Genomic DNA, 25,770 nt, shown 5'->3' on the forward strand with positions numbered 1-25,770 from the left:
ACTAATTTCACCGATTCTCAAGTTAACTACTTCAACTCCGCTGTGATGGAGGTCAAATTCAACATATCTGAGTGCCTGAATTATTTTAACGGCAGTTTAAAAAAATACAGATTATTTAATTACATTTAGACCGATCCTTTGCGGAGTTCCAGAGACACTTCCAGAAACCTCTTAAAATGTACTACGTCCCCAACCTCGCACTATAAAGTGCCCTCCACGTGAACCAGGATCTTGGAACTTTCCCCCTACTACCCATGGTGCCTGCCCAAATCTAGGGTCAAGATACCTGGAGATACAGAGACACTCCCTCCGGAAAATGAGAATGACCCTGTACTTAAGACGTTGATTGGCAGGACAGGCTTGGAGCGCAACCAACCGCGTAGCCGCCTCTCCCGAGCCCGCCTCCGCCCCGCCCCGTGGGTGGCTGGGATTTGTTTTGGCGTCAAGTGCGCGCTGTGATGACGCCACGACGCTGACGCCTGAGGATGGCGGCGGCGGTGGTGGCCGTGGCTATACCCGCGGCCAGGAGAGGGTCAGCACAGTCGCTCAGACGCCGAAGAGCCCGCCGCCCGCGCGAGGTGAGGCGGCCCAGCTCAGGGCGACGGCCCCATGGGCGGGAGGGGCTGACGAGCTGCAGCTCCGGTCGCTTTCTGAAGCACTGGGCCCATCCCTGCCCAGCCCGGAGCCCTCTGCCCATGCCCGAAGTCCTCGGCCCATGCAGGCTGCGCCGGGGCCTACGGGACTGCGGAGCAGGCCAGGCTATGGCTGCTTGGGGTCCCCAGTGTCTACGGCTTAACTGGCTTTGAACATGCTGCTGTGCTGAGTAGCCCGTCTCAGGGCCAGGTGGACGTGGTCAGGTGACCTGCTTGCTGGCCAACCAGTCGGTGTTGATCAGGGTGAACTTACCTGATTGTCTTCACTGCCTTCTCGTGTCTGGCACCTACTCCACACCTCCTCCTTTGTGACTGAACGCCAGGGCTGGGGGACAGCTGGTCGCTTCCTTGTTCAGGCTGGGGAAGAGCACACCCAAGTCGAGCCGGGTCGCTTGCTTTGCAAACCAGTTATCCCTCTACTTTTATCAGGGGAAATCCTGTTCCCCACGTTCACTCCCTCTCCTTGAAGCTGTGAAGTGCTAATTCCCACTTGAAAATCTGAATAAGTCCTTTCATTGCCTAAAACTGCCTTCTTGGTATCTAGAGGATAAAGGCCAAGCCTAAAGCAAGACGTTCAGGTCTCTTCATAATCTGGTAGAGGCATAACCCCGAGGTCAACACCTGGGCCCTTCTGTCTCCTGTTTACAGTTTGGTGTTGGAAGTATGTGAATCTGCCCTTAACTTCATGTTTTAAAACACTTTTGCTTTAGATATGCAATTTTCTCTCTTTGCAGTTCTCTTCTTTCCCCCCACCAGTATGGAGATTTTACATCTGTCCCTTAAAATCCACCTTAGATTTAATTTCCTTGGAAATGCCTCCCTTCACACCTAACTGTTGACTCCTCTGTACTTCAGTTTATGTGACTACTTTTGGAGTTTATTGTGTTGTGTCATCTGGTGGTTGGCCTGGGGACTGTGTCTTCTGCCTGCATCTCAGTGTCTGGCTCTGCTGGCATAGAAGCTAACTTGGCTGTGATAGGTTGCTGATTTAAGAATGCATACAAATCCAGCTATGCCCCTGAGCACATATCAGGGGCCACGACCTGTGATGAGCACAGCAAATGTGTATGTCCTGTTTGCACATGCACGTTTATGCATGTGATAGATGGTGTAGCCTTGGCAGCCTTGATGGTCTGAAGTCTCCTGGGGTGGTTTTTCACAATGCAGACTCAAGAGTTTCATTCTCTGAGATTTTTATTCAGGGTATCTGGAACCTGGTAGGAATCTGTATTTAAAAAAACCCAAAAACTCTCCATGTGGGACTTCCCTGGAGAGTCCCATGGACTTCCATGGACTTACCTCCATGTGGTAGTCCAGTGGCTAACTAAGACTTTGCTCACAATACAGGGGGCCCAGGTTTGATCCCTGGTCAGGGAACTAGATTCCCACATGCCACAACTAAGAGTTCGCATGTTTCAGCTGAGAGTTCAAATTCTGTAACTAAAGATCCTGCATGCTGCAACGAAGATTGAAGATCCTGTGTGCCTCAGCTAAGACTCTGTTGGCATAGCCAAAAAATATCTCAAAAAGCAAAAACCTCCTTAGATGACTTTACTGGTCTCCTTGTTTGAAGATCTTTGTCATCACACCAGGAAACGGTTGCAACCTTGTCCAGTGGGAAGGGCTAGCTGTGCCTTGTGGCACACACAACTGTTGCAGTCTCATTGTTTTGGTGGTTAGAAGTATGGGCTTTGGCGTAAGAAAAAATTAGGTTCAGTTCTTGACTTTGATGATATCTTGAGGTTCTTTGAGTCCTAGTTTGCTCATCCCATAGTAGGAGTAATCACACCTACTTTATGTGGTTGGAGAGAGGAGTTAGAGTGCGTATAAGATGCTTGCTCAGTCATGTCTGACTCTTTGTGACCCCATGGACTGTATAGCCTGCCAGACTCCTCTGTCCACAGTATTTCCCAGGCAAGAATACTGGAGAGTGGTTTGCCATTCTCTTCTCCAGGGGATCTTCCCAACCCAGGGATTGAATCCCCGTCTCCTGCACTGCAGGCATATTCTTTACCATCTGAGCCACCAGGGAAGCCCTTATATAAGACGCTTAGCACACTTGGAACTCAGGAAATGAAAGCCACTGTTATTACTAATGGCTCTTCTTTCCAGAGTTCATCCCTTATCAAAAGGGGATCTCATCTTAGTAAGCCTGTTTGCTCTTCAGATGGAGACTTGTGTAGGAAGCTACCTTATGTTATACATTTTGTTGAGATAATTTCTAGTCATCCAGGAAAGCTTTGGCAAAACTGTGCCTACTGAGGGCAGTTGCAGTTGGCTGTTCCCCTAGAAGACATTTGGATTGCTGACTCATAGGAGGGCGGGCTTGCTAACTCAGTATGTTGTCCAGGTCTAATTGCAGTTCCTATTAAGTTGTATAAATGAGCTAAAGAAAGTGCAGCTTTCAGGAAACCTGTTTGCTTCTTACACTGAGCTAGAGCTGCGCCTCACTGGGAATGGAATACTCTGAAGATACTAGTGTCTGTGAAATTTGAACTAATACACACTAGGATTCCCTGTCACTCACAAGTTCGTAGTTAAACGAGTGAGACTTCGGTTTAGGTTTTTATTTTACTTAATAAGTGTGAGCACTTTATGTGGGCAGCTTTGATCTTCAGTGCTTCCTAAGTATGTGGTACGAATTGGCTGTAGTTGTGCTTAGGTATTGACCCTTAAGCTTTTAGACAGCTGAGAATAGCTCCATTGACCCGAAGCACACAGAGAAGTATTTGAGAAATACAGTGCTGAAAGAAAGGAAACAATTCTGCTTGTTGAGAGCTGGAGAAAGATTTATTTATTTGAACTTTCTTTTCTTCCAAGAATCTTACTCAGTGAGTATTAAGCCAATTTGTGTTGGCTTGATCATCACTGAGCTAATTCTTGGTACAGCCCTCTGTTGCCATGGCATCCCATGTGATGCTAAAGTAGAAAAATGTGCTGTTTTCATTTGCTGGAGGAAAATGGTCACAAAGGGCCCCCTTCTAGTTTGCTGCCCTGGAAGTGGCCTAGCAGGGTATCATAAAAGTAATAAATCAGGGGACTCTTGATGTGGAACCATCTGTGTTGTAAGTTCCTTGAGAGCAGAGGTTATAACTGCCTTCTTTTTGTCCGTCACAGTCCCTGGCAGAGTTCCTGGCCCTGAGCAGGAGCTCAGGAAATAATTGTGGGTTGAACTTTGGCATTTTGGAAGGAGACCCCCAGGTACATTGCCAGAGGCTGTATTTCTGATGATAGGATGGGCAGTTGGTGAGATGTCTCAGATGCAGTTGTGGGTCAGGATAAATGAAGACATGACAAACTTTAAAATTTTCATCTCAGCCCTAAAGCAGAAGTCTCTGCTCACTAATTATTACCATGTAGAGCAGTGGTGCATAGCTGGAGTTTGATAAGCAATAGGATCCTGAGTTACTGTATTCCAAAAAGAAAGTTGTAGCTATTCTTATTATGAAACAATGTTAAAAGTTAAAGCATTGTGGATGTGAATAATGAACCATGTCTTTAGATGCAAACATTAGTCATTTTTAAAAAGTAGTTTGTTGTGTATTTGGTGTATATCCCTCCAGTTTTTTTCTTATGCGTCGCCAGTCTATACATTTGTACAGTATGTTGTCTTTTCATTTTTCATTTCCCTTATGGTTTCCTTTGCTGGGCAAAAGCTTTTAAGTTTGATTAGGTCCAATTTGCTTATTTTTGCTTTTATTTCTGTTGCCTTGGGAAACTGATCTAAGAAAACAGTACAGTTTATATCAGAAAATGTTTTGCCTATGTTCTCTTCTAGGAATTTTATGGTGTTTTGTCTCATATTTACGTCTTTGAGCCATTCTGAATTTATTTTTGTGTATGATGTGAGGGTCAGGGGTTTTTTATCTAACGTAATAGACTCTTGCCTGTTATCCTCACTTGCCTCGTGATGGTTAGAAGTGCTGTGTTCAGTTCAGTTCAGTTGCTCAGTCGTGTCTGACTCTTTGAAACCCCAAGGACTGCAGCATGCCAGGCCTCCCCATCCATCATCAACTTCCAGAGCTTGCTCAGATTCATGTCCAGTGAGTCAGTGATGCCATCCAACCATCTCATCCTCTGTCGTCACCTTCTCCACCTGCCTTCAGTCTTTCCCAGCAACAGGGTCTTTTCTAATGAGTCAGTTCTTCACATGGCGGGGGGTGGGGGGGCAAAGTATTGCTTTCAGTTTCAGCATCAGTTCTTCCAATGAATATTCAGTACTGATTTCCTTCAGAATGGACTGGTTTGATCTCTTTGCAATCCAGGGGACTCTCAAGAGTCTTCTCCAAAGCCATGGTTCAAAAAGCATCAGTTCTTTGGCACTCAGCTTTCTTTATAGTCCAGCTCTCACATCCATACATGACTACTGGAAAAACCATACCTTTGACTAGATGGACCTTTGTTGGTAAAGTAATGTCTCTGTTTTTTAATATGCTGTCTAGGTTGGTCATAGCTTTTCTTCCAAGGAACAAGTGTCTTTTAATGTCATGGCTGCAGTTACCATCTGCAGTGATTTTAGAGCTCAAGAAAATAAAGTCTGTCATGGTCTCCATTGTTTGCCCATCTATTTGCCAGGAAGTGATGGGACTGGATACCCTGATCTTAGTTTTTTGAATGTTGAGTAAGTGCTGTGTTCAGTTCAGTTCAGTCACTCAGTCGTGTCCAACTGTTTGCGACCCCATGAATTGCAGCATGCTAGGCCTCCCTGTCCATCACCAACTCCCGGAGTTCACTCAAAGTCACGTCCATCGAGTTGGTGATGCCATCCATCCATCCCATCGTCTGTCGTCCCCTTCTCCTCCTGACCCCAATCCCTCCCAGCATCAGAGTCTTTTCCAATGAGTCAACTCTTTGCATGAGGTGGCCAAAGTACTGGAGTTTCAGCTTTAGCATCAGTCCTTCCAAAGAACACCCAGGACCCATCTCCTTTAGAATGGACTGGTTGGATCTCCTTGCAGTCCAAGGGACTCTCAAGAGTCTTCTCCAACACCACAGTTCAAAAGCATCAATTCTTTGGCGCTCAGCTTTCTTCACAGTCCAACTCTCACATCCATACATGACCACTGGAAAAACCATAGCCTTGACTAGACGGACCTTTGTTGGCCAAGTAATGTCTCTGCTTTAGAATATGCTATCTAGGTTTGTCATAACTTTCCTTCCAAGGAGTAAGCATCTTTTAATTTCATGGCTGCAGTCACCATCTGCAGTAATTTTGGAGCCCAAAAAAATAAAGTCTAACGCTGTTTCCACTGTTTCCCCATTTATTTGCCATGAAGTGATGGGACCAGATGCCATGATCTTAGTTTTCTGAATGTTGAGCTTTAAGCAGTTCCTTATTTCTGGGATTCCTGAAAGATAACTGCCTACTTCATTTTGATACCCTTTCAAAACACGAGAGTGGAATATAGAGATCTTTGCAGGCAAGAGGTTGTGAAGCTTTGTCATTGAGAACAATCTTATGTGTTACTGAAGAGGACAGGGTGCCTAGGGGCCCCGGCCTGGGAGACATCTGCAGACTCCTGTGGCCAGGACAACTTTCAGGATCTATCCTTGTGCCCTGCTACGACCCTGAGCTCCCCACAGATGGGTCTGGCAGCTTATGAACAAACTGCTTTGGAGTTCAGATAACAATCCGTAAGACCCAAACAGACCCAAGAACATCGGCTTCCTCTGTTGTTGAGGACATTTATACAGATGCCCAGAAACAGTGGCTCTGGTCTAACCGCCAGTCTGGCCTCTTCCTGTCACTTGAAAATTTCTGAGGTTCTGAAATTGTTGCCCTGCAGCCAAAAGAAATCTAAGAACCAGACCACCTTTCGCTCAGTGTTAACAAACACTGAATGGCTGCCCTGACTTCACCACTTTGTTGGGAGCCAGAAAGTTCTAGAAATCTGAGAAGTGTCCTCTTCCCTCAAGAGGGAAGAGGCTTCTTCTCAAGAGGCTGACAAATCTGGTGATCTTGACTTGTTACATCTAGATCTAAACATAATCTAGAGCATAGCAGTGAGCAGCATGACCCAGGTCATACCTGGAATGGAGGTTTCAGAAGACACGCCCCTCAGAAAAGATCCATGGTAAAGGTTCTTTGATTCACCAGCTGAGTGGTATGAGGAGGGATCACGGCCTTGACTTGGTGAGTCTGAGCTTGGCTGGGCCCCAGGCACTTCTGGAGTCTTTCTGGTTTGGCAAAAGGAGCTCTGGATGGAGAACCAGATTTTGGTTTGGTGTCGGCTGTCACTCTCTGAGTGGCTTCGGTAAATTTCTGCCTTTCTGGCCTGTCACATCTGTGAGGACAGTAGTGCTGAGTGCGCACACCTGCTGCTCACACTTACCTTCTGTGAGGAAGCTCTGACTCCAGCTCAGAGCTTCCCTTATGGCTCAACTGGTAAAGAATCCGCCTGCAATGCAGACCTGGGTTCGGTCCCTGGGTTTGGAAGATCCCCTGGTGAAGGGAAAGGCTACCCACTCCAGTGTTCTGGGGTCACAAAGAGTCAGACACGACTGAGCGACTTTCACTTTTCACTTTCAGAGTTGAAAGTGTGGAAACCGACTCTACAGACATTGGTGTCTTGAGATGGAATAGTGACTTGTGAGAGCTGGTATAGTGTGCCCTTCCTGGGAGGTCACTTCCTAAGACTTTCTTCATTCACCGCCACCCTGGTCACTCTGCTGGGAACACATACATGAGAGCTAAGGACAGGAAAACTCTGCCCTGCTTCCCAGCAGGAATTTTGCCAGCCTCTTTTGTGTTTGCCTTTTCACCTAACCGCTGTGAAAAGAGAATTTAGCAGGTGTGATTGGAGTGTGGAGCAGCTATGATGATCTGGAGATCATCAGCAATTCCCCTTCTCAGAATTGGCACCCTCTTTCCTCCACTCTCAGTCTGTAGTTGGGAAGGTTGAGTACCAGCATCAGCCTATCTTTGAAATGTTTCCAACTGGAACAAATGTGAGAGAAATGATGTCTCAGAAAGGAAGAAGGAAGGTCAGAGAGGGATAATCCTTGACTGTGTTACTGCTGACCTGAGATCCCTGCTTACCCTAATTTAAAGTGAAAAGTCAGGCCTTTTCTTTTGTAAACCTTAGTTTTTCTCATCAGGACCAGACTAGGTATGCACATTTAAACCATAAGAGCCAGTGGAAATATCTGGAGACAGTTATTTATTTTGTGGCTGTAGGATTCTGCCTCCCCACTGGGAAGAAGTGACATTTGAGGAGCTGTGCTGGGGTCACCTGTGCAGTTTGTCTTCTCTCTGAAGGGTGGTAGGTGTTGCTTACCATGTGGTCTTAGGGATCTGGGCCTGTGTTCTGCCTCAGGAATCCTGGCCCAAGAGCTATTTTTTTTTTCCTGAGCTGTAGCCCTATACTGCATTCAGTCTTGTATTTTCTCTGAAGAAAGAGATGAGTCTGCAAAATTCCAAAGTCCACAGTTTTTGTTTTGTTTTGTTTTGTTTGCCGCACCTTACAACTTCCCCCACCAGGGATTGAACCTGAGCCCCCTGCAGTGGGAGTGCAGAGTCCCAACCATTGAACCACCAAGGAAGCCCCAAAGTCCTAATCTTTGGCTTCTGTGAAAAAGAACGTGGTTTATAAATGCCTTTGTTTAAACGTGATTTCCTAAGCTTCTATATGGGATCTCCTGGGCATTGGAATGAGAAAAGCCTTGTGATGGTTGAGGACTCTTTTCTTCTGTGAGGAAAGATAATAAGTCTCATTCTGAGAGTCTTATTGACATACTGATTAAGACCTGAGCACTTAATCTCTGGTCTTTTTCACTGATGGGCTGATTGGTAATCAAGGTCTTGAGTATGTTTCTGAGATAAGCTTGTTCCTGGGGAGACTTGGCTGTATGGATCAGTTAGCACCATCTTGGACTCAGATCCCCCTCAGGGTCTCTGTGTGGGTGCTCTGTGGCCTTCATGGTGCCCCAGCAAAGCCTCCCTGGGTCTCTCTCTGCCGCCTTTCCTGTGATCTTCTGTGGGCTTTGAACAGGGCTGCAGGTAGGGGTTGGTGTTGCCCCTGGGCAGTCACAGAGTCTCTGACCCTGACCAGCTCTTTTCAACCATTAGATTCTACATCCAGTCACCCCACTTCAAAACATCCGGAAGTGAACCCTTCCCACTGCTTCCCAAGCCTGTCCTTCCTGCTGCACTTCTCACCTTCTGCCCAGGATCCTGAGCGACAGACTGGAGTGGCGTTCTCGCCTCCCTTTGACCCTTGTGTCCAGCCTCCAATCCCTGTCGGTTCTCCTGCTGACCGCTCTCCGTTCCACCCACGGTCTGGGCTGCCACCCTCTTCACTGGCCCTTTCAGTCCATCTTGACCCTCCCCCAGTTCAGCTTTATATTTCTTTGGAAACAGAATCACCTCTCCTTGTAAACCCTTTGGTAGCTTCCTGTCACCTCCCAGGAAGGTGCTGGCTCCTCACTGTGACTTGAGCTGCTCTCCACAACCTAGTTCCCACTGGCCTTCTAACACTCCAGTCCCCAGTCCTGTCTTCACGCCTCCACACTGTCCCTGCCCAGGCACAGGGTGCCGCTCTGGACCTTTGGGCTTTGAGTGTGTTATTCTCTCTGCCGGCAACAACATGCCCACCTTTCCGCACCTGACTCAGTCTCACTTCAAATCCAGCGCAGGGGTCACCTGCTCCACGAAGCTTCCCCTAACCCCAGTATCATTCTACATGTGTCCCCGTTGTTTCTCAAGCCTAGAACTTACAACGAAAGTTTTGTTGAAATTCCCAGTTTTGATGTTTTGCTCTTCATTTAGATTGTGAGTTTATTGACCAGGCTTTGCCAGGTATTTCCCAAGTATTAACATACTTTGGGGTATGTTAAAATATAACCTGCATTGGAAGTCTTATTCACTCTTGTATCCCTAGTAGATGTTCAGTAAATGCTTGATCTGAGTTGATCATTTTATTCCCAGTTCTGTATGTCCTCATGAACAGGACATTCTCAGCTTTTTTCTTTCACCCATGAGGGCCTCATGTAAACTTTGAGAAGGGAAACTTGGATAGAAGCACCCTCTGGAAAGTGGTACTTTAGCACTTCAGCTTCTCCCAGGGCCCCACTAGCCACATGGTGTTAATAGTTGGAACATCTTTGTCTAGGAAACAAACGGGGAAGGCTCCTGGATCCTCTTCCCACAGAAGCAGAGTGCACCGATCCACAGCTTCAGTCTCATCTGGATGAAGTTGTTAGTGTCCTTTCTGAGCTCAAGGTCCCCTCTGCCTCTTAAATGAAGCCCAGGCTAGTTCGGTGGCCCCCTGGTGGCAGCGTGCTAAGGCTTGTGGTCCCTATTTCACCGGGACTGATTTTTATCCAGTGCTTGGACTTGTATGGCATTTTAGCCACACAAGGAACAAGGTGTTAACTACTTGGGTGAAGATGGTGCATTAGCAAAGTAGTGGGCGCAGTCCAGGGAAGAGTGAAGGTAGGGCAGAGACCCAGGGCAGGGGGTGGTGGTTTGTTGTAGTAGGGTGGGGGTCAATTCCTACAGGGGGCTTGGGGGGCCAGGAAAATATCCATGAGGGAGGAAGCCTTGGGGAAAAGCAGCTTTCCTCGCTCTAGTGGGTGATAAGTGTTGGTGAACAGGCCTCCAACATGCCACACCCTTGTTTCAGAAAAGATGAGTCAGAGTAATAAGAGGAATGATTTTAACCTTTAAAAAACACAGGACTTCAACTGTGATAGGGACCCAGGGAGAGTAGGGGGGAGGGTGGAGGCAGTGACAGCTGAGCCTGGTGCGTGTTCCTGCTCCTCTTTGAAGTTGAAGAGCAGCTTGAAAAGCAGACCCAGGGAGAGGTGCATCAAGACCGTGGAACTCACACCCAGTCTTTCATCAAGGTCCTTCATGGCATCTGGTCTCTGAGCAATCAGGGGCCAAAGCCATCCTCCTTTCCAGGGAACCATATTAGGGTCATGTCATCAGGCTAGGTTTATCCAGAGACGGAGGGGGAGGGAGTCAGGAGGATGGCTGGGGTCCTTTCAAAAATGTCCCTGCTTTGCTGAGTTGTCCTTTCTTCCATCTATGTAGGTGTAGATGGGGCACTGCCTGCAGAGCAGGTCCTGCCAGCCTCACTAGAGAGGATGCCCCCGTGTCCGTGATGGGCTGTGGGACAAGCAAGGTCCTTCCTGAGCCGCCCAAGGATGTCCAGCTGGATCTGGTCAAGAAGGTGGAGCCCTTCAGTGGCACTAAGAGTGATGTGTACAAGCACTTCATCACAGAGGTGGACAGCATTGGCCCTCTCAAAGGTGGGTTCCCAGCAGCCAGTCAGGGTGCAAACCCCAGCCCTGGTACCCCTCGCACCAGCCACACAGAGCCTCCCTCAGAACCACCACGCAGGGCCAGGGTAGCTAAGTACAGGGCCAAGTTCGACCCCCGTGTGACGGCCAAATACGACATCAAAGCTCTGATCGGCCGAGGCAGCTTCAGCCGAGTGGTACGAGTGGAGCATCGGGCCACCCGGCAGCCCTACGCCATTAAGATGATCGAGACCAAGTACCGGGAGGGGCGGGAGGTGTGTGAGTCAGAGCTGCGCGTGCTGCGCCGGGTGCGCCACGCCAACATCATCCAGCTGGTGGAAGTGTTTGAGACTCAGGAGCGCGTGTATATGGTGATGGAGCTGGCCACTGGCGGAGAGCTCTTCGACCGCATCATTGCCAAGGGCTCTTTCACTGAGCGCGACGCCACTCGGGTGCTACAGATGGTATTGGACGGCGTCCGATACCTGCACGCACTGGGCATCACACACCGGGACCTCAAGCCAGAGAATCTGCTCTACTACCACCCTGGCACCGACTCCAAGATCATCATCACTGACTTCGGCCTGGCCAGTGCCCGCAAGAAGGGTGATGACTGCCTGATGAAGACCACCTGTGGCACGCCTGAGTACATTGCCCCCGAGGTCTTGGTCCGCAAACCCTACACCAACTCTGTCGACATGTGGGCACTGGGCGTCATCGCCTACATCCTGCTCAGTGGCACCATGCCCTTCGAGGATGACAACCGCACCCGGCTGTACCGGCAGATCCTCCGGGGCAAGTACAGCTACTCGGGGGAGGTGAGTCTTCCCCATCTCAGGGATGTTGGGGAGGGCCCTGGGTGGGTGGGGGTTCCTATCAGGCAGCCCTTGATCAGGGTGGACATGCTCTTGGGACCATGTTTGCGGGGCCAGGCAGATGACGTAGAAATAATGAAGTGAGCCTAGTAGGGTATCTTAGTTTGGATTCCTCCCAAGTTGAGCCCTAAGACAAGGACTTGGGAGCAGATAGTTTAATTGGGATGTGATTTCAGTAAGCACAAGTGAAGGGTGGGGAGCGTGAGGCAGAAAGGGAGAAACACCATGATGGGTACAAGGAGGAGTGGACAGCTGCTATGGCCCAGGGAACTCAGCTCCACTGGGCGCCCTGCGAATAATCACGCAGAACATGCTCAGAATCATCCCACTGAGGGGTAGGAAAGAGGGTGGGTTTTCGTCTGCTAACCGTTGTATGAGTTGAGCATTTCTTCACTGAGGCTTTAAATCCCTGGCACTTCCAGGCTGTTCTGCATGTCAGCTAGTGGTGGAGAAAGTCCTCAGGTGAAGGAAGCAGAGAGATTCAGGCGCTGGCAGTGGGAAGCTGTCAGCTGAGAGCACTGCCGCTGCAGGCGAGCCCAGAGGTGGGCCGAGAGACCGCGGAGCAGGGCGTCCCCCGCATCTGCTCCAGCGGCCTCAGGCGAGCCCGTGACCGTGCCTTCTCTAATGGAACAGCTGCTTCTCATCTCAGCCCGGTTTTGCCACAGAACAGGGAGGACTCCACGCACCCAGACATTCCAATTTTTAAAAGAGAAGCCAGAAAATCTGATCTTAAAATGTTGAAGTATAATTTAAGCAGGACCTCGTACTTAAGCCAGCAGATGCTTACCTCCTGGCCTAAGTCGGCCGGGAGGCCTTTAGTCTTGTGTTTTTGGATCCACTGATAATCCTAATGCCTGACAAGATCTGTTAGGTTTCAGCACTACTGGAAGCCGAAGGGAGTGCCGAAAGAGTAAGAACTAGTCAGTCCTCAGGCAGGGTGCCAATTGGGTAGGAGACAAGGCTCACCCCAGGAAACGTCGAGCATGGCAAGCTGGATAGAATGGTGCACTTGGGGAGGCTATGAAGAGAAGTAGGTGGGGTGGCTTTATGTGGGAGATGAGATAGGCTTTGCTGATGACAGGATTCTGCCAAGGCAGGGAGGGACCCTGTAGAGTGCTCCCCACGGTGTTCCTCCCAGGCCTGCACTGCTGTTCTTGCCTCCCAGACAGCCCAGAGAGAGCAGAAGGAGCTCTGGGACTAGCCCCTTTCTGCAGCCCAGCTTTCCTCCCTAGCCTCAACCGGTTGACCCAGAGCAGTATTTCCTACAGGAGTTGCCCTGAAGCCTCTTGAAGGCAAAGTGCCCTCAGCACTTGAGATCCTATGCCATCATCTTCCTTGACAGCTTCAGGCCGTGGTCGTGGTCAGTCAGGGACTTCCCTCCTGTGGGCCTGGGGGCCGGCCTTCCCTGGGGGGGGTCCCCAGGTCATACTTCAGGGTGATGTGAGGAAGGGAGGGAAACTGTCTTCTTCAACTCTGTGCTGACCACAATGAAGGAGAAACGGTGACATTTTCTAGCTCTTACCTAAAGTTTTTCACGTTTTCTTTCTTGTTGCAAATGGATTCAATAGAACAAACACCCACTGGCTGGGAAGCCCCAGCTATGATGGGGTGGTCACAGCAGACACCGCCCTGGCCACCCTCTGGGCCAGGTTTCATCTCAGGTCAGAAGACCTGGAATCCACCGCACAGCGGCATTGTTGTGGACCCTGCCTGGCTTGCCCTTGGAGCTCCGTGTGATGTAGCAAAGCTACAGAGGAGTTGCCAGCAAAGGAGAGACTTTCCAAAAGTCTGTAGGTTTGCCCAAGAGTTCCTGATTCTGGCAATTGTTGATCAGGCAGTTTATCTAATGGGACCTTGCAGAGTCTTGCTAACTGGCTATTGATTACCTGAGGATGAGAGAATGACAAATGAATGGGGTGGGGATTGTGGGCACAGTCTGGGTCTCAAGTCTCTGCTTCCTGCTCCACTGCAGTCACGTGGCTTGAGTTGGGCTCCCAGTGAGAGGGGGACACTACCCAGTCATTGGCCCCCACTACTCTTCATCTGAAGCTGAAAACAGCTCCCAGTTCCAGAGGCAAATCCCTGGACAGCCCTGGTGGCCCCTCTCTGTTCCCAGGAGCTTGGCTGCCCCAGGGGCAGTTTCCACCACCATGTGCAGAGAGCTCTGGGCTGGGAGGAGTTTGTCCAGGATGTTCGCTAGGAAAGCAGGCCTTATCATTAGATCAGGCTCTGAGCTGGAGACCAGGCATCTTTCTGTCCTTGTCCCCATGGACAAGAATGTCCATGCCTACCCATCAGCACTGGGGAAGACACAGAGACAGAAAGGCCTGTTCCCCATCCCCAGGAAACTTGAGATTGCCCAGGAGAAAAGACGAGGAATAGGAAGTGAGCACAGAATGGACCCTTGTTGGCAGGCATGTTCCAGCACAGGCCTGCGGTCTGGAACATGGGCCATGGGGCTCCCGTCAGGTGGTGGAACTGGTCCCCTTCTTAGCACTGGGCTCTGCCTCCATCCTCACTAGCCACCTATCTTCTACTAGGTGAAGTAGTCACACTGTGTGATGGTCATTCACCCTTATGAAGGCATTCTGAATAAGAAGGTGTTTCTGAGTCAGAAAGAAGGACAGTCTTACAGGGGGGTTTGCATCTAGCTGCTTGTGCAAGTAAAGGCCTGCCCACTTTGAGCCCAACGAGTTTGGGAGGTGTGCATTTCTCTTCTGACAGTAAGTCCCGTGTCACTTGGTGCCTTTCTGAGCGGCACCCTGCCCCCTTATAGTGGTTTCTCTTGTGTACCAGGCCCTCTCGTGTGCTCCTTTCTGTCCCTGAGCCCTCTGTCAGACTCAGTGGTTTCTGTGGACCTGAATAGAGGACATCCTTCAGCAGGTGGGCTTTGAGAAGGTGGAAGCTCAGAGAAGAGGGTGTTGCTGAGTGTGCTCCAGAATGAACAGGAGATGATTGGGAGCAATAGAGCAGAGGTTGATGAGGCCGGGCTGGGTCTGTGTGCGTTGCTGGGAGCTTTGTAGTGCCAGGGATTCTTTGGAGATTCCAAGCATTAGGTGGGAGGGTGGCGTCTAGGTTCTCGATAGCAAGGAAATGCATTAGGAAGTGCTACGGAAGACTCGCAGAGGAAGACCCACTGGGGGCTGGTGGAATAATCCCCATTTGGAATGAGGGATCCTGGAGTCCTGGGGATGTTTGGGGCAGATCGGGGATTCCGGAGAGTAGGCCCCACATGGTACACGTGAGCCGTAGTTAGGGAAGAGGAGTTGTGGGGCAGAACCCTCCCGCAGAGCTGCAGGAGGAACATCATCTTATGAGGCAGATCTAGAAGGGACCTCCAGCTGCCTTCATACCCGGAGAGTATGTCCAGCCCTGCTTTGACAGCCCTGTCTGGGGCCCAGCGGTGGAAGGAGGCACACAAGTGGGGCCTCCTTCATACCTGCCCCACGATGCTGACACTGGATGCTCCAGCCCCCAGCTGTGGTCCCATACTCCCCTCCATCCAAGTCCGAGACGTTTGCTCCTTTCACTCCTCACACGAGGCTTTTGCTCAGGACTTTCCTCTGTTCCCAGTGTCAACCTAAGAAGTTTGACCAGCTCTCAGTTATTCAGTTCAAAGATTTCTTCCATTAAAAATAGTGCCAACCCACGCCATCATGTAGCTCACTGAGTACCAGGCACAGGGCTGAGGATGCTACACCCAGCATGTCTAATCTCTACAATAATCTTGCCAGTGGGTATAATCCCCTTGTTTTACAGATTAGTAAACTGAGGCTAGTGAGGAAGTAGCTTGTCCAGGGCCTCACAGAGGGTGGCAGGACTAGGATTTGAATCTAGGCCGGCCCTCTTAGCTTCAGAGTTCTTGGCCTTCCCACACCCATAGTCTGCTTTCCCCAGCACGCGTGCGTCAGCATGTTGCTGGAGTCTTCGTTTCCGCCCGGTCCCAGGCCGTCATCTGTGGACGTCTCTGCCCTCCCCGGCCTGTAGGTTTCTGAGGACAGCATGTGTATCAGCACATATGTTCACAGTGCTTTCTCCGGCTTCTCTCGAGGGCAGCACCAGTGGTTGTCAGTGATGCCCTGGGCAAGGACCCAAACGTGACTGTCAGGCAGACGAGGTCACACCTGCTACCTGCTACCTGGAGTGTTCTTTTCTGGGACTGGACCCCAGGAAGAAGTGGGGCACCTCTTGGAGATGCAGTTAGGGGGTTGGCCAAACCTTCCTAGAAGCAAATGCAGGAATCTTGGGAGAACAGAGAGTTCTGGGAACGAGAAGGCTGTGGCAGGTGATTTTGAGAGGAGAAATCTGAATTTTTGTCCAGTGTCTGGAGGTACTAGAGTGGAGAGGGCCAAGCTGGGGTCATGCTGGAAGTGATAGGGAGACAGGTTGGCCAGATACGAGGAAGGCCTGTGTGAGTTTGAGAGCAGGTTGGAGACACAGTCACCTTGAAGGAGCTTCCTCTCACAGGAGCCCCAGGAGATCTGGCGCAGCTGCTGCTAAAGGAGTGACACAGAAGGTGAATCACCATCTGTAGACCATACTAGAGGGCTGTTATGGTCCCACCAACTTGGAGATGCTGTGATTCACTTGACATGAAATGTGACATTGTGGGCCTAATGTCATTGCTTTTGTCAAGAGTTCTATTCCTAGAGGCAGGATGGATGAAGAGGTTCTTGTGGGACTGATGACAGAGTGAGGCCATCAGCAGCTTTGCTGTCTGCCACATTTAGCAGCTTTTAATTGTCACCCTCCTCTGCTTGGGCAGTCTGTGAGCTGTGGGTGGGCCCAGGTGACGGCACCAGGAACAGGTGGGCTTGGGCAGAGCTCCTCCCAGAGCCTTGCTTAGGAGAGTGAGTGCTGCCAGGCAGGGGCCTGGACCCCAGTGGGAGAGGAAGCCCACCTGCCACTCCCCGGGGCATTGTGTTGGTGAGGGGCTGGCTCTCCAGGGGGGCGTTTCTGGGCTGCAGGCTGACTATCCATCCATTTGGGCCAAGGGACACCTGCTCAGGGCCAGCGAGTTGCACCCTGTGGTTGTTCTGAGAGCCCTGCAGTAGCGTGACTGCCCAGAGCCAGAGTGGACGTTTACGAGACCATCCCAGCTCGCCGCCGCATCTCGTAGCAACTGAGACATGTGCCATTCTCCCCTGGGATGTCGAAGATAAAATGAGGTGTGGAGCGTGTGGTGTGTCCTGCTCTCCAGGCAAAGGGGGCCAGAGCCTGTGGGGCTGCTCGTGCAGCCTGCTTCACGTGCTCCAACAGGGAGCTGGCAGGGGAGCAGGGTAGGGCCTTGCCTGGGAGCTGTGGGGAGGGCGGCCAGGGGCCATGGGAGAGCTGGAGATTTGATGTTACAGGCAGCAGAGCAGAATGCAAGGAGGCAGGTGGTGGATTTCCAGGCTTGTGCTTGGATTCTACTAGATGCCTTTAATTGCCTCGTGTCCCCACTGTCCATGTGGGTAGGGGCTCATGTGCGCCGCTGGCCCACCACTGGCTCCCTGGAGCCCCGCCGTCTTCTCTGCTACTGTTGCCTTGGTTACACACTCACCTCCTGTGCTGGCAGAAGCAAATGCCCATCTCCCCACATTGTTGCACTAAGCCAGTTTAGCCAAAATACTTTACTCTGCCCACCTACGGCACCTTGTTACCCCAAGGTTCTTTCATCACTGCTGTTTCCCACCCCCTGCCAAGGTCTCTTCAACAAAGGGGTTTATCGTGGGTTGTGTTTGGAGCAGCTTCTGGTGCCGCATCCATCCCCTCCCTCTCCTGCTCTTCACATTGTCTGTCCCCGCCTGCAGAGCTCTGCTGTTTCACAGGCCCTGTTGTTTCTAAGCCCTTGAGTTTCTCTGGAAGCTGATGGGGCGGTTGCTCCCACATGCTGACCTCTTTAAATCTGCTGCGACCTCCCACACTCATCCCCCAGCCAACCCCACCGAGGTGGTTAATGATGACCTGATCCAACCACCCTGCGTGGCCGCACCTCTCCAAGCTCTTCTTCTTCAGAGGTTCCTGTCTCCCAGTGTGAGGGTGATGCCCAGACCTGAGCTTCACTCCAGAGAGGCCCTGAGTCACCTCATCTCTTCACTCTTCCTGCCTGCACACGCAGACCAAGTGCCTGCCCTCCGCCGAATCATTTGCACCCAGGGTTGCAGAGACACAGGCCTCTGGGGATAGAGGCCACGGTATGGATGACATGCTGACAGCCACCAGGATTCAAACTGCCTCAGAAATTGTTAGAATGGTAGGAAGTTTTACAAAAAACAAATGCCAGCGTGGGCCTTGGAAATCACTTCACTTCAGCAGAACTCATGAGTGGAGATAGAGGAGACCATTATGCAGCTGGCTCTGAAATCCAGAACCTTTTAGGGGCTGTTCTAGGACACTGGTAAAAGCAGACACCACTTGGTCACTGACACAGGTTGTCAACATCCTCGATTCCAAGGCCAGCACTCAGCACCCTTCCTCACTCTTGACTTGCGCCCTGTTGCCCCCCGTCCCTGTCCTCACATTGCGGACTCTGGGCAGGGACACGTGGGGGCGCAGAATTTCATCTCGTTACTCATCTCAAGTTTAGAACACAGCTTTGGTAACCTTTAAGTTGTCACGCCTTTTCTTATTTTATTTTTATCTTCGAGATTCTCTGCCTTTTTAAAAAACTCTATTATCTTCCTTCTTTTTCTCCTGTCAGACTCCTTCCCTCAACATCTTTCTCTGCTGCTCAGGTCCCCCTACCCACATCCCACCCCAGCATGGTGGGTTCTATCTGGTCTGGAAGTCCAGACACCAGGATGTGAGTGTCTTGCTCAGAGGAGGAGGTGCGGGCTCTATCGCCACACAGTGTCTAATCCTGCTGATTTTTTCAAAACATTTTTCCTCATGGTCCACATCAGACAGAGTGTGCTGTTCTTGTCATATTAACAGTTCTGCTCTCCTGAGAAAGCCTGAAGCTTCACTTCCCAGAATTCCCTTTATGCCCTTTTGCCTGCTCTCATTCAGGCTCGAGTCACTCCAGGAAGGGGACCTCTGAGGCCGGCAGTGCTGGAGCTGAAAACACATCTTGAGACAAAGCTGAGGGAAGAACTGAGTCATGGCAGCAAAGCCCAGGCTTCTCTCCTCCCTTCTTCCCCCAGCACCTCTTTGCTGGGCCTCCCTCCTCTGCCAGGGAACCTTCCCCAGAGTCGTCATGGGCTGGAAAAGAACCCGTGGAGGTCAGAACATCAACACAGCTTAAGTGTCAGAGGCTCTGCTTCTGTTCCTCACATGCAGCCAAGTGGGAAAAAAAGATGGGGAGCCATCTTCATAGAACCCAGCCTTCAAAAACACTTAGCATTCATTCAGTTCTCCATTTTAAAAGTGAGGCTGTGATTTCTCCATGTTGAGCAGACAAGGTGGACCTAGAATGCAGGTCATGGGCATTCCAACCCATCACTTAAGTCTGTCACCCTGATGCCATCCCAGAGAGACACTGGACCTCTTTCTCCCCTTGCTTGAGAGTGGTCAGACCCACTTACTGGAGGGAATCTTGGGTGAGCTCCGTGAGCTGGGCCTGCTCCTGGAAGGAAGCATCTTCCTCCTCCCTCTGCAGCCAAAAGAGCTGGTTGGTCCTTGTTCTCATGCTTTAGCCCTTGGACTTAGCTACTTGGTTGTAGTTCAGGTAACATCCTTGCTGGGCCCTTGTGATGGTAGAGCTGGAGTTAGTGAGTGAGGCTGGGGCGGGAGGAAGTGCAGCCTCTGGGCCGGAGTGGAAGCCCTTTCCAGTCTGGTGCCCCCTCCAAAGGGAAAGTCAGATTCTGCTGCTGTGCATCACCAGGAGGGAACGGTTCTGCAGAAGCAGGGCCATGAAGACGAGTGAAGTTACTAAGGGAGTGCTCATGCGTGAGGTCCTTTCTCCACCCTGTTGGTTTCTATGCTGTTACAGTATCGGGAATTGCAGGGACTCTGGCAGTTAGAGTGTAAGGAGAAGGGTGGCTGGCTGGCTGGTCAGAAACAGGTTGGAGGTGATGCCCTTCTTCCTATAGCCTCTCCTCGTCGTCCTCTCGGGGCCGGGCCCCTCGCCTGCATAGCTCATGAGAGTGGACAGAAGCATGGGGGCTGTCACCCAGAGGACTGCAGCTGTCCTCTGGTCCCACAGCAGAGGGAGACTGGAGTGACTGGGGCCAAGGCAGGCTGACATTGTGATGTTCCTTTCCATGCCTCTGCCAGCCCAGAAACGGGTGGAAGCCTCTGGGAGACTGGCCAGTGGTACCTGGGGCCTATCCCTTCTACCACCCACCTGAGGCCCGTATGTGTCCTTGATCTGGCCCCAAGTATACTGAGGCAAGAGTTCATCCTTTACCCGCAGCTGGCAGTTAGAGCTGTGGAAACTGGAGGGCATGACAGGTTGCCCTTTTTCTGTTTCTCATTTTGACTGCATCATGCGGCCATACAGGATCTTAGTTCCCTGACCAGGGATCAGACCCGCGCCCCTTTCTGCTGGAATGCCAAGGAAGTCCCATCTCATGTTCCTTTTCTTTTTCCTCACTTGGCTGCATGTGAGGAACAGAATGCTACCTGGCCGGTCAGTCAGATGCTGCCAGACATGGCTCATGTGGCTGCAGAGGCCCGAGCATGTTGGGGAGGCAAGTGGGTTGGTCTGCAGGTGTTGATCACTTTCTTAGGAGGTGCTGAGTTTGACTTGGCTAGAAGCGTGGCCAGGCGTGGGTGTGGAAAGCCTTGCTTTTCCTTTGTGAGCCCTGTTGGAGGCTTCAGCGGGACTCCAAAGGGTCACTCTTCTGGAGGTCAGCATAAGCCCCTGCCCCGCTGTCAGGGGGCTGGCTTGGGGACCACCTTTCTGTATTGGGCCTGTTTGGCTTCCCACTGCAAAGTTCCTCAGTGTGTGAGGGTTAGGCTGGGTGCCACTGCACAATCTGGCTCTCAGGACGGGATAACTCAAGTCACATTGCCTTAAGGGACCCATCTGGCTCAGCTGCTCACAGCTCTTCAAAGATTGGGGGCGGGGGGCACTGCCAGCGAGGGTGTGCTGGCCCTCAGATTAATGAGCTCATCGGCATTCCTCACAGTGCCGTCCGAACACAGTAATTGGAGAGGCGAGCGCCTGGGGGAAGGAGGGGGGGCAATCAATTGGGCTCTCTTTGGTGCTAACGGCAACAAGCAGCAGGAGGTGATGCCTGGTGTGAGTTGTGTCACTTTGGAGATGAAGATGCTTAAGCCCCCAGTATGGGTCTGGGGAGAGGCGCCTCTGAGACCGCCCTGGACTGGTCCAGAGCTGCAGGGGGCCTTGGTTTGCCGGGGTGTGGATCTGAAGTGGGGGTGCCTCCCATCCATCCATGTTCAGGCTCCTGACTTGTTTGTTCTGTCATTTGAGGAGGAGCTGCCTTTCTTCTGGCTTGACTGGACCGAGGGCCAAGGCAGAGTCCATGCCCCAGCCCTGTTTGGCCAGCCTGTGCTGCAGCCCTGTCTTGGAGCTGTCCCACCAGCAGGCCAGGCTGAGTGGCAGCGTGCTCCCCAGTGATTTTTCCTTTTCTTGGAGACCACAAAAGGGCAGCACAAGCCCAGGTATTCCCATGACCCAGCCGTTCCAGCTCCGGGTTTGCTTTGTCCATCTGTGCCGCATTATGCCTTCATTTTTCTCGCTCTCAAATGAGTGACAGGGATGCAGATGGTCTGGGGTCTAGTTTGGCTTGCCCCTCACAGTGGTTGCTTGTGTTCAGGTGGCAGCAGCAAACCCTGGGCTTTTTGGCACTGTGAGCCTGGAGCTGCGTGGCAGCTGTCCAGTCCATCCAGTCCAGTCCCCCTGCATGTCGGCCTCAGTATCGGAGCCCCGAGCTACACAGGCCCGCCTGTGGGGAAACTGGACCAGGCTGCCGGTGTGGGAGGGCTGTTGCTCCCTGCTCTCCCTCACTGCTCTTAGTACAGGATTTAGGATCCCTAACTGCCCGCCTCATGGAGGCCAGTAGCTCCCCAGGAATCACTAGGAGCTGGCCCATTGGTGAGGAGGACCCTGGTAGGTAGCTGTTTAGAAACCTGGGCTTTCAGTCACTTTCTTCCAGTTTGGCTCAGTAGAAGTTGATGTGAGATTTGCTTTCCAAAGGGCAAGTAATGATAACAACTCCACGTTGTCCCATCCTATCTTCAGGACTCCAAATGGGTCTTTTCTCTGTCACCTACCCCTCCCCACCCACTGCCCTCCTGCCCCCCATCAGTACATCAGCATCAGTAGGGAAGGGCTTGGGGAAGAGTTGGAGCTCAAAGAAGCCAGAAGCAGGGTGGTGATGGTGTGTAAAAAGCATCTTCTGGGTGGACATGCAGCTGCCCCAAGTGTGGGCTCTCAGACTTTCCTGAGTCCCTTGGTGTGTGTGTTCAGGGGTTCCTTAAGGTGAAGGGCATCATGGGGTAGACCAGGCAGACCACCCTCTCACCTGGCAGAAAGGAGGGTGATGGTCTCCCTGACTTCCCAACCAAGCCGTCTGGAACAGGCTCAGCAAAAGTCCGAGCCACCTACCCTTTGGAGACTGTCAGACCCCGTGCCAGAGTGCTCCCAAGAGAGGCAGGGGCTCAGAGCAATGCTGCATGCACCCTCCTTCAGCAGAGTAACCTGAGGCCTGGGCCTCTGAGCCCCATGTCCTAGAAGCAGCTGCCATCAGGTGCCATGCGTGGGTTGTTTACTCACTGAGTCTCTTATCTGCTGAGTGCCTCCTTTATACCCAGCAATAGGCACTGATGACTAGCTGAGCATGGTCTAATGAGCACAGTAAACCTGAAATTGTTGGAATAATTGTTTAGCACTGGGGGCTAAGAGGGAGTATGAGCAAATGTCTTTTAACCTGAGAAATGGGGATTCAGCCAGGTGAAGGGTTGTGCAGGCTGAGACCTGGAGACAGACGGCTGCTTGGTGTGTTGCTGTGATGAGGCAGCTGTGGGTGCATGTAGCTGAGCAGGCTTTGTGCTGAGGAAAGAATACACTAAGATGAGGCTGGTACAGGACACTGCCAGGAGTGCTGTGTGACTTAGGGAAGTCATGCAGACATGAGAAGTACCCCTGAGAAGGGTCCCGGTCCCTGCTGGGCTCCCGCGATCCCCCTGCCCTCCCATCAGGTGAAGAAATCTAGTTGCCTTGAATTTTTTCCTCTTCTCTCCATGGCTGAGAGGCTGAGGCTGATGCAGAGAATGCAGTAATCATTTTGGCCACTCTTTCAGTTAGAGAGAGGACAGGCCCTCTCTGTAAGGACTAGGAAGTGGCCTGGAATGGGGTGTCCAGGGATGGGAGCTTAAGTGCAGCTTAAGATGTGGTGGAAGATTTGGTCATTCTCATTAGATCCCCCTGAGTTGTAGTGTCCTAGGGTAGGATGGGTGGTCTTGACTGGGGCTGCCTCCTTGAACTAGGCTTTGAGTCCACGGCACCTTAGAAGTTTGTTCCTTGGGGAGGGGTGGGACCTTCTCCTGTCACACTCCATGTCACCTGGAGAGTAGCCTTTGCTCAGCACTGGGTGGGAAGGGGAGTCTCAGAATAATCTACATGGGAGAAGCGGGGCAGTGCCTCTCTGGGGGCGAGCGCAGCACTGCTGGACAGGTCTTGAGTGCTGTGTGGGTGACATCTTCGTCCTGGGGAGGGCAGTGATTAGTGTGCTCGCTCTAATGCTTGTCCTTGGCCTCTAGCCCTGGCCCAGTGTGTCCAATCTGGCCAAGGACTTCATTGACCGCCTGCTGACGGTGGACCCTGGCGCCCGTATGACTGCACTGCAGGCCCTGAGGCATCCGTGGGTGGTGAGCATGGCAGCCTCTTCGTCTATGAAGAATCTGCACCGCTCCATCTCCCAGAACCTCCTCAAACGCGCCTCCTCACGCTGCCAGAGCACTAAATCTGCCCAGTCCACACGGTCCAGCCGCTCAACACGCTCCAACAAGTCCCGCCGAGTGCGGGAGCGAGAGCTGCGGGAGCTCAACTTGCGCTACCAGCAGCAGTACAACGGCTGAGCTACCAGCAGGATGCAGACGTGGCGGGCCCCAGCCGGGCCACACACTGCTGGGGCCAGCGGCCTCTCTAGAGATAGACCTGCATGGTCCAGGGTAGGTGAATGGCCCCAGCCCCTTCTCTGTGCCTGCAGTGTCCCCATCTTCACCCTGGGCCTGAACCTGGTGCAACAGAGCGGAGGGAGTCCTAGGCCCTGTGAGCCCCGAACCTGATTTGGCACAGATGCTCCTCTTGGTGGACAAGTGCTCTGGTGTACATTGGGGGAAGGGTGGGACTTGGCCTTCAGTCTCACCTCTTTCTTGGCTCTCCCCGAGACCAAAGGGGCATGCACTGCCAGCTAGAGGGTGTCCTGTGGTCTCAGGACTCTTTGGGACAGTTACTTCTGGAACTCCCTTTCCCCTACCAAGCCTTCCTCCCTAACCCCCTGCCTGCATGTTTTATGGCATCCTGACCCTCATGATTATCCTCTAGTGAGAGGCCCAGGTAGGCCCATAACTTGTGCCTTGGCTGGACTTTCAGCCCCTGGCTAAGTCTAAACAGTCTTCCACCTCCCGGCCCAAATCTGTCTTCCTTCCCGGTGTCCCCAGGGACCCCACCTGGCCCCAGAACTTGCCAGGATCTCTCGTGGGAAGGCCGTGGAGTGGCCCTTGGCCCTCTGGACTGTGTGGCTGCGTTGGTAGTGGGCTTGCTCCAGGCTCCAGCCTCTGGCTGTGAGGGTTCCCACCACCAGCCCACCATCCTCAGTGCCTTCTTTGCAGAGCCTCCTATCACCTCACTCTCTCCCTTGGATGCCCGTTCTTTCTATTCCCCAGGTGCCTCCTTCCCAACTGTGGGGGGTTAAAAGGAGCCCCACTGCTGCTACCTGGGGGATGGGGCACCTGGGTCAAAGCAAAGGACGGGGGCTTCTGAGGGAGAGCCCCATCTGGATTCCAGCACCAGCCCTGGTTCCAACCTTGGTGCTGCCGGTTGTTGCCTCTCTTCAGGCACTCTCTTCCCTCCTCTGCAGCTGCACGAAGGCGCCATCTAGTGTCGGGCACACGTGTGGACAGCCTAGGAATGCCCACTGTGCTCTCCTTTTATCCTCCAAGAGGAAGTGGGAAGGAAGGAGGGTCCTGGGGCTGCTCAACTGTCTCCCCTTCTGCTGAGCTTCTGTTGCAGCTCCCCCTGGAACTTAGCCATACTGTGTGACCTGCCTCTGAACCCTGAGTGTGTGGGGGCACTGCCCTCCTCACGGTGGCCTTGCTTGGTCCACCCTGTCCCTGCTTCTTTTCACAGCATTACCCTTCCATTCTGGGGCCCACTGAATCTCCGTCTGGAGGGAGCCCCGTGAGAGGTGGGTGAAATTGGATGACTGCTTTCCGACCATCCCCCATCAGTCTTGTGCCTCCCCTCCACCACACACGGGGGCTGGAGCCCAAGCCCTCTCCCTCCACAGCTGCTCTCTGCAGGTGGGGAGGAGCCAGGGCCCAGCTTTAGCTTTAGCTGGATTGTGGGTCCCCTGCCAGCAGGGAGGGTTTGGCTCTCAGTTCCTTATAGTGGGTTCCCTTGGGCCAGGCCCGCAACTTTTTGCATGTGCCACCTTCAGTGGGAACCACGCCCAAAGAGACCACTCTGGGCCATGTCGCCTGTGCCTTGTACACCCGCTCCTCTGTTTCCAGTGCTCCTTGCACAAGGCAGTGGCAAGCCCAAGTGCCCTGTCCTCAGAATCCCCCCCACGTCCCCAGGTGCCTCTGGGGGTTTATTTCCTCTTGGCCAGGATGCACCTGGTCCTGAGAATAGGACCGAGGAAGTTTGGAGACTTGGGCCTTTGTGATGCCATGGACTGTGGATGGAGAATGTGCAGTTATTTATTTTGTGTACTCAGTCTGTAAAGGTATCCTCTGTACTCAATAAACAGGCTGCCTTCCCCAGGGAAAGCTGCCGCTTCATTCTGATAGCCCGGCCTCCTTGCTGCGGACCAAGGGGTTGCTCAGGAGGTGGGGGTGGGGAGCTCAGCTCAGACGCAGCTAGTCTAGCAGGTTCTTGACTCCTC

General features: G+C 52.2%; 1 protein-coding gene across 1 annotated transcript; it reads left to right on the forward strand.

The window, feature by feature from the left end:
- The first annotated feature begins 471 nt into the window (after nt 1-471).
- PSKH1 (protein serine kinase H1) lies at nt 472-25,674 on the forward strand. The gene is made up of 3 exons (XM_086351352.1): nt 472-578; nt 10,690-11,716; nt 23,423-25,674. The coding sequence occupies exons 2-3, from the start codon at nt 10,760-10,762 to the stop codon at nt 23,738-23,740; spliced, it is 1,275 nt and encodes a 424-aa protein (XP_086207478.1). The 5' UTR covers nt 472-578; nt 10,690-10,759; the 3' UTR covers nt 23,741-25,674.
- The last annotated feature ends 96 nt before the right edge of the window (nt 25,675-25,770 follow it).

The sequence above is a fragment of the Bos grunniens genome, chromosome 18, assembly GCF_055505025.1.
Source record: "Bos grunniens cultivar Pamir isolate PY7600 chromosome 18, Bosgru_T2T1.0, whole genome shotgun sequence".
In the NCBI taxonomy this organism is placed as follows: domain Eukaryota; kingdom Metazoa; phylum Chordata; class Mammalia; order Artiodactyla; family Bovidae; genus Bos; species Bos grunniens.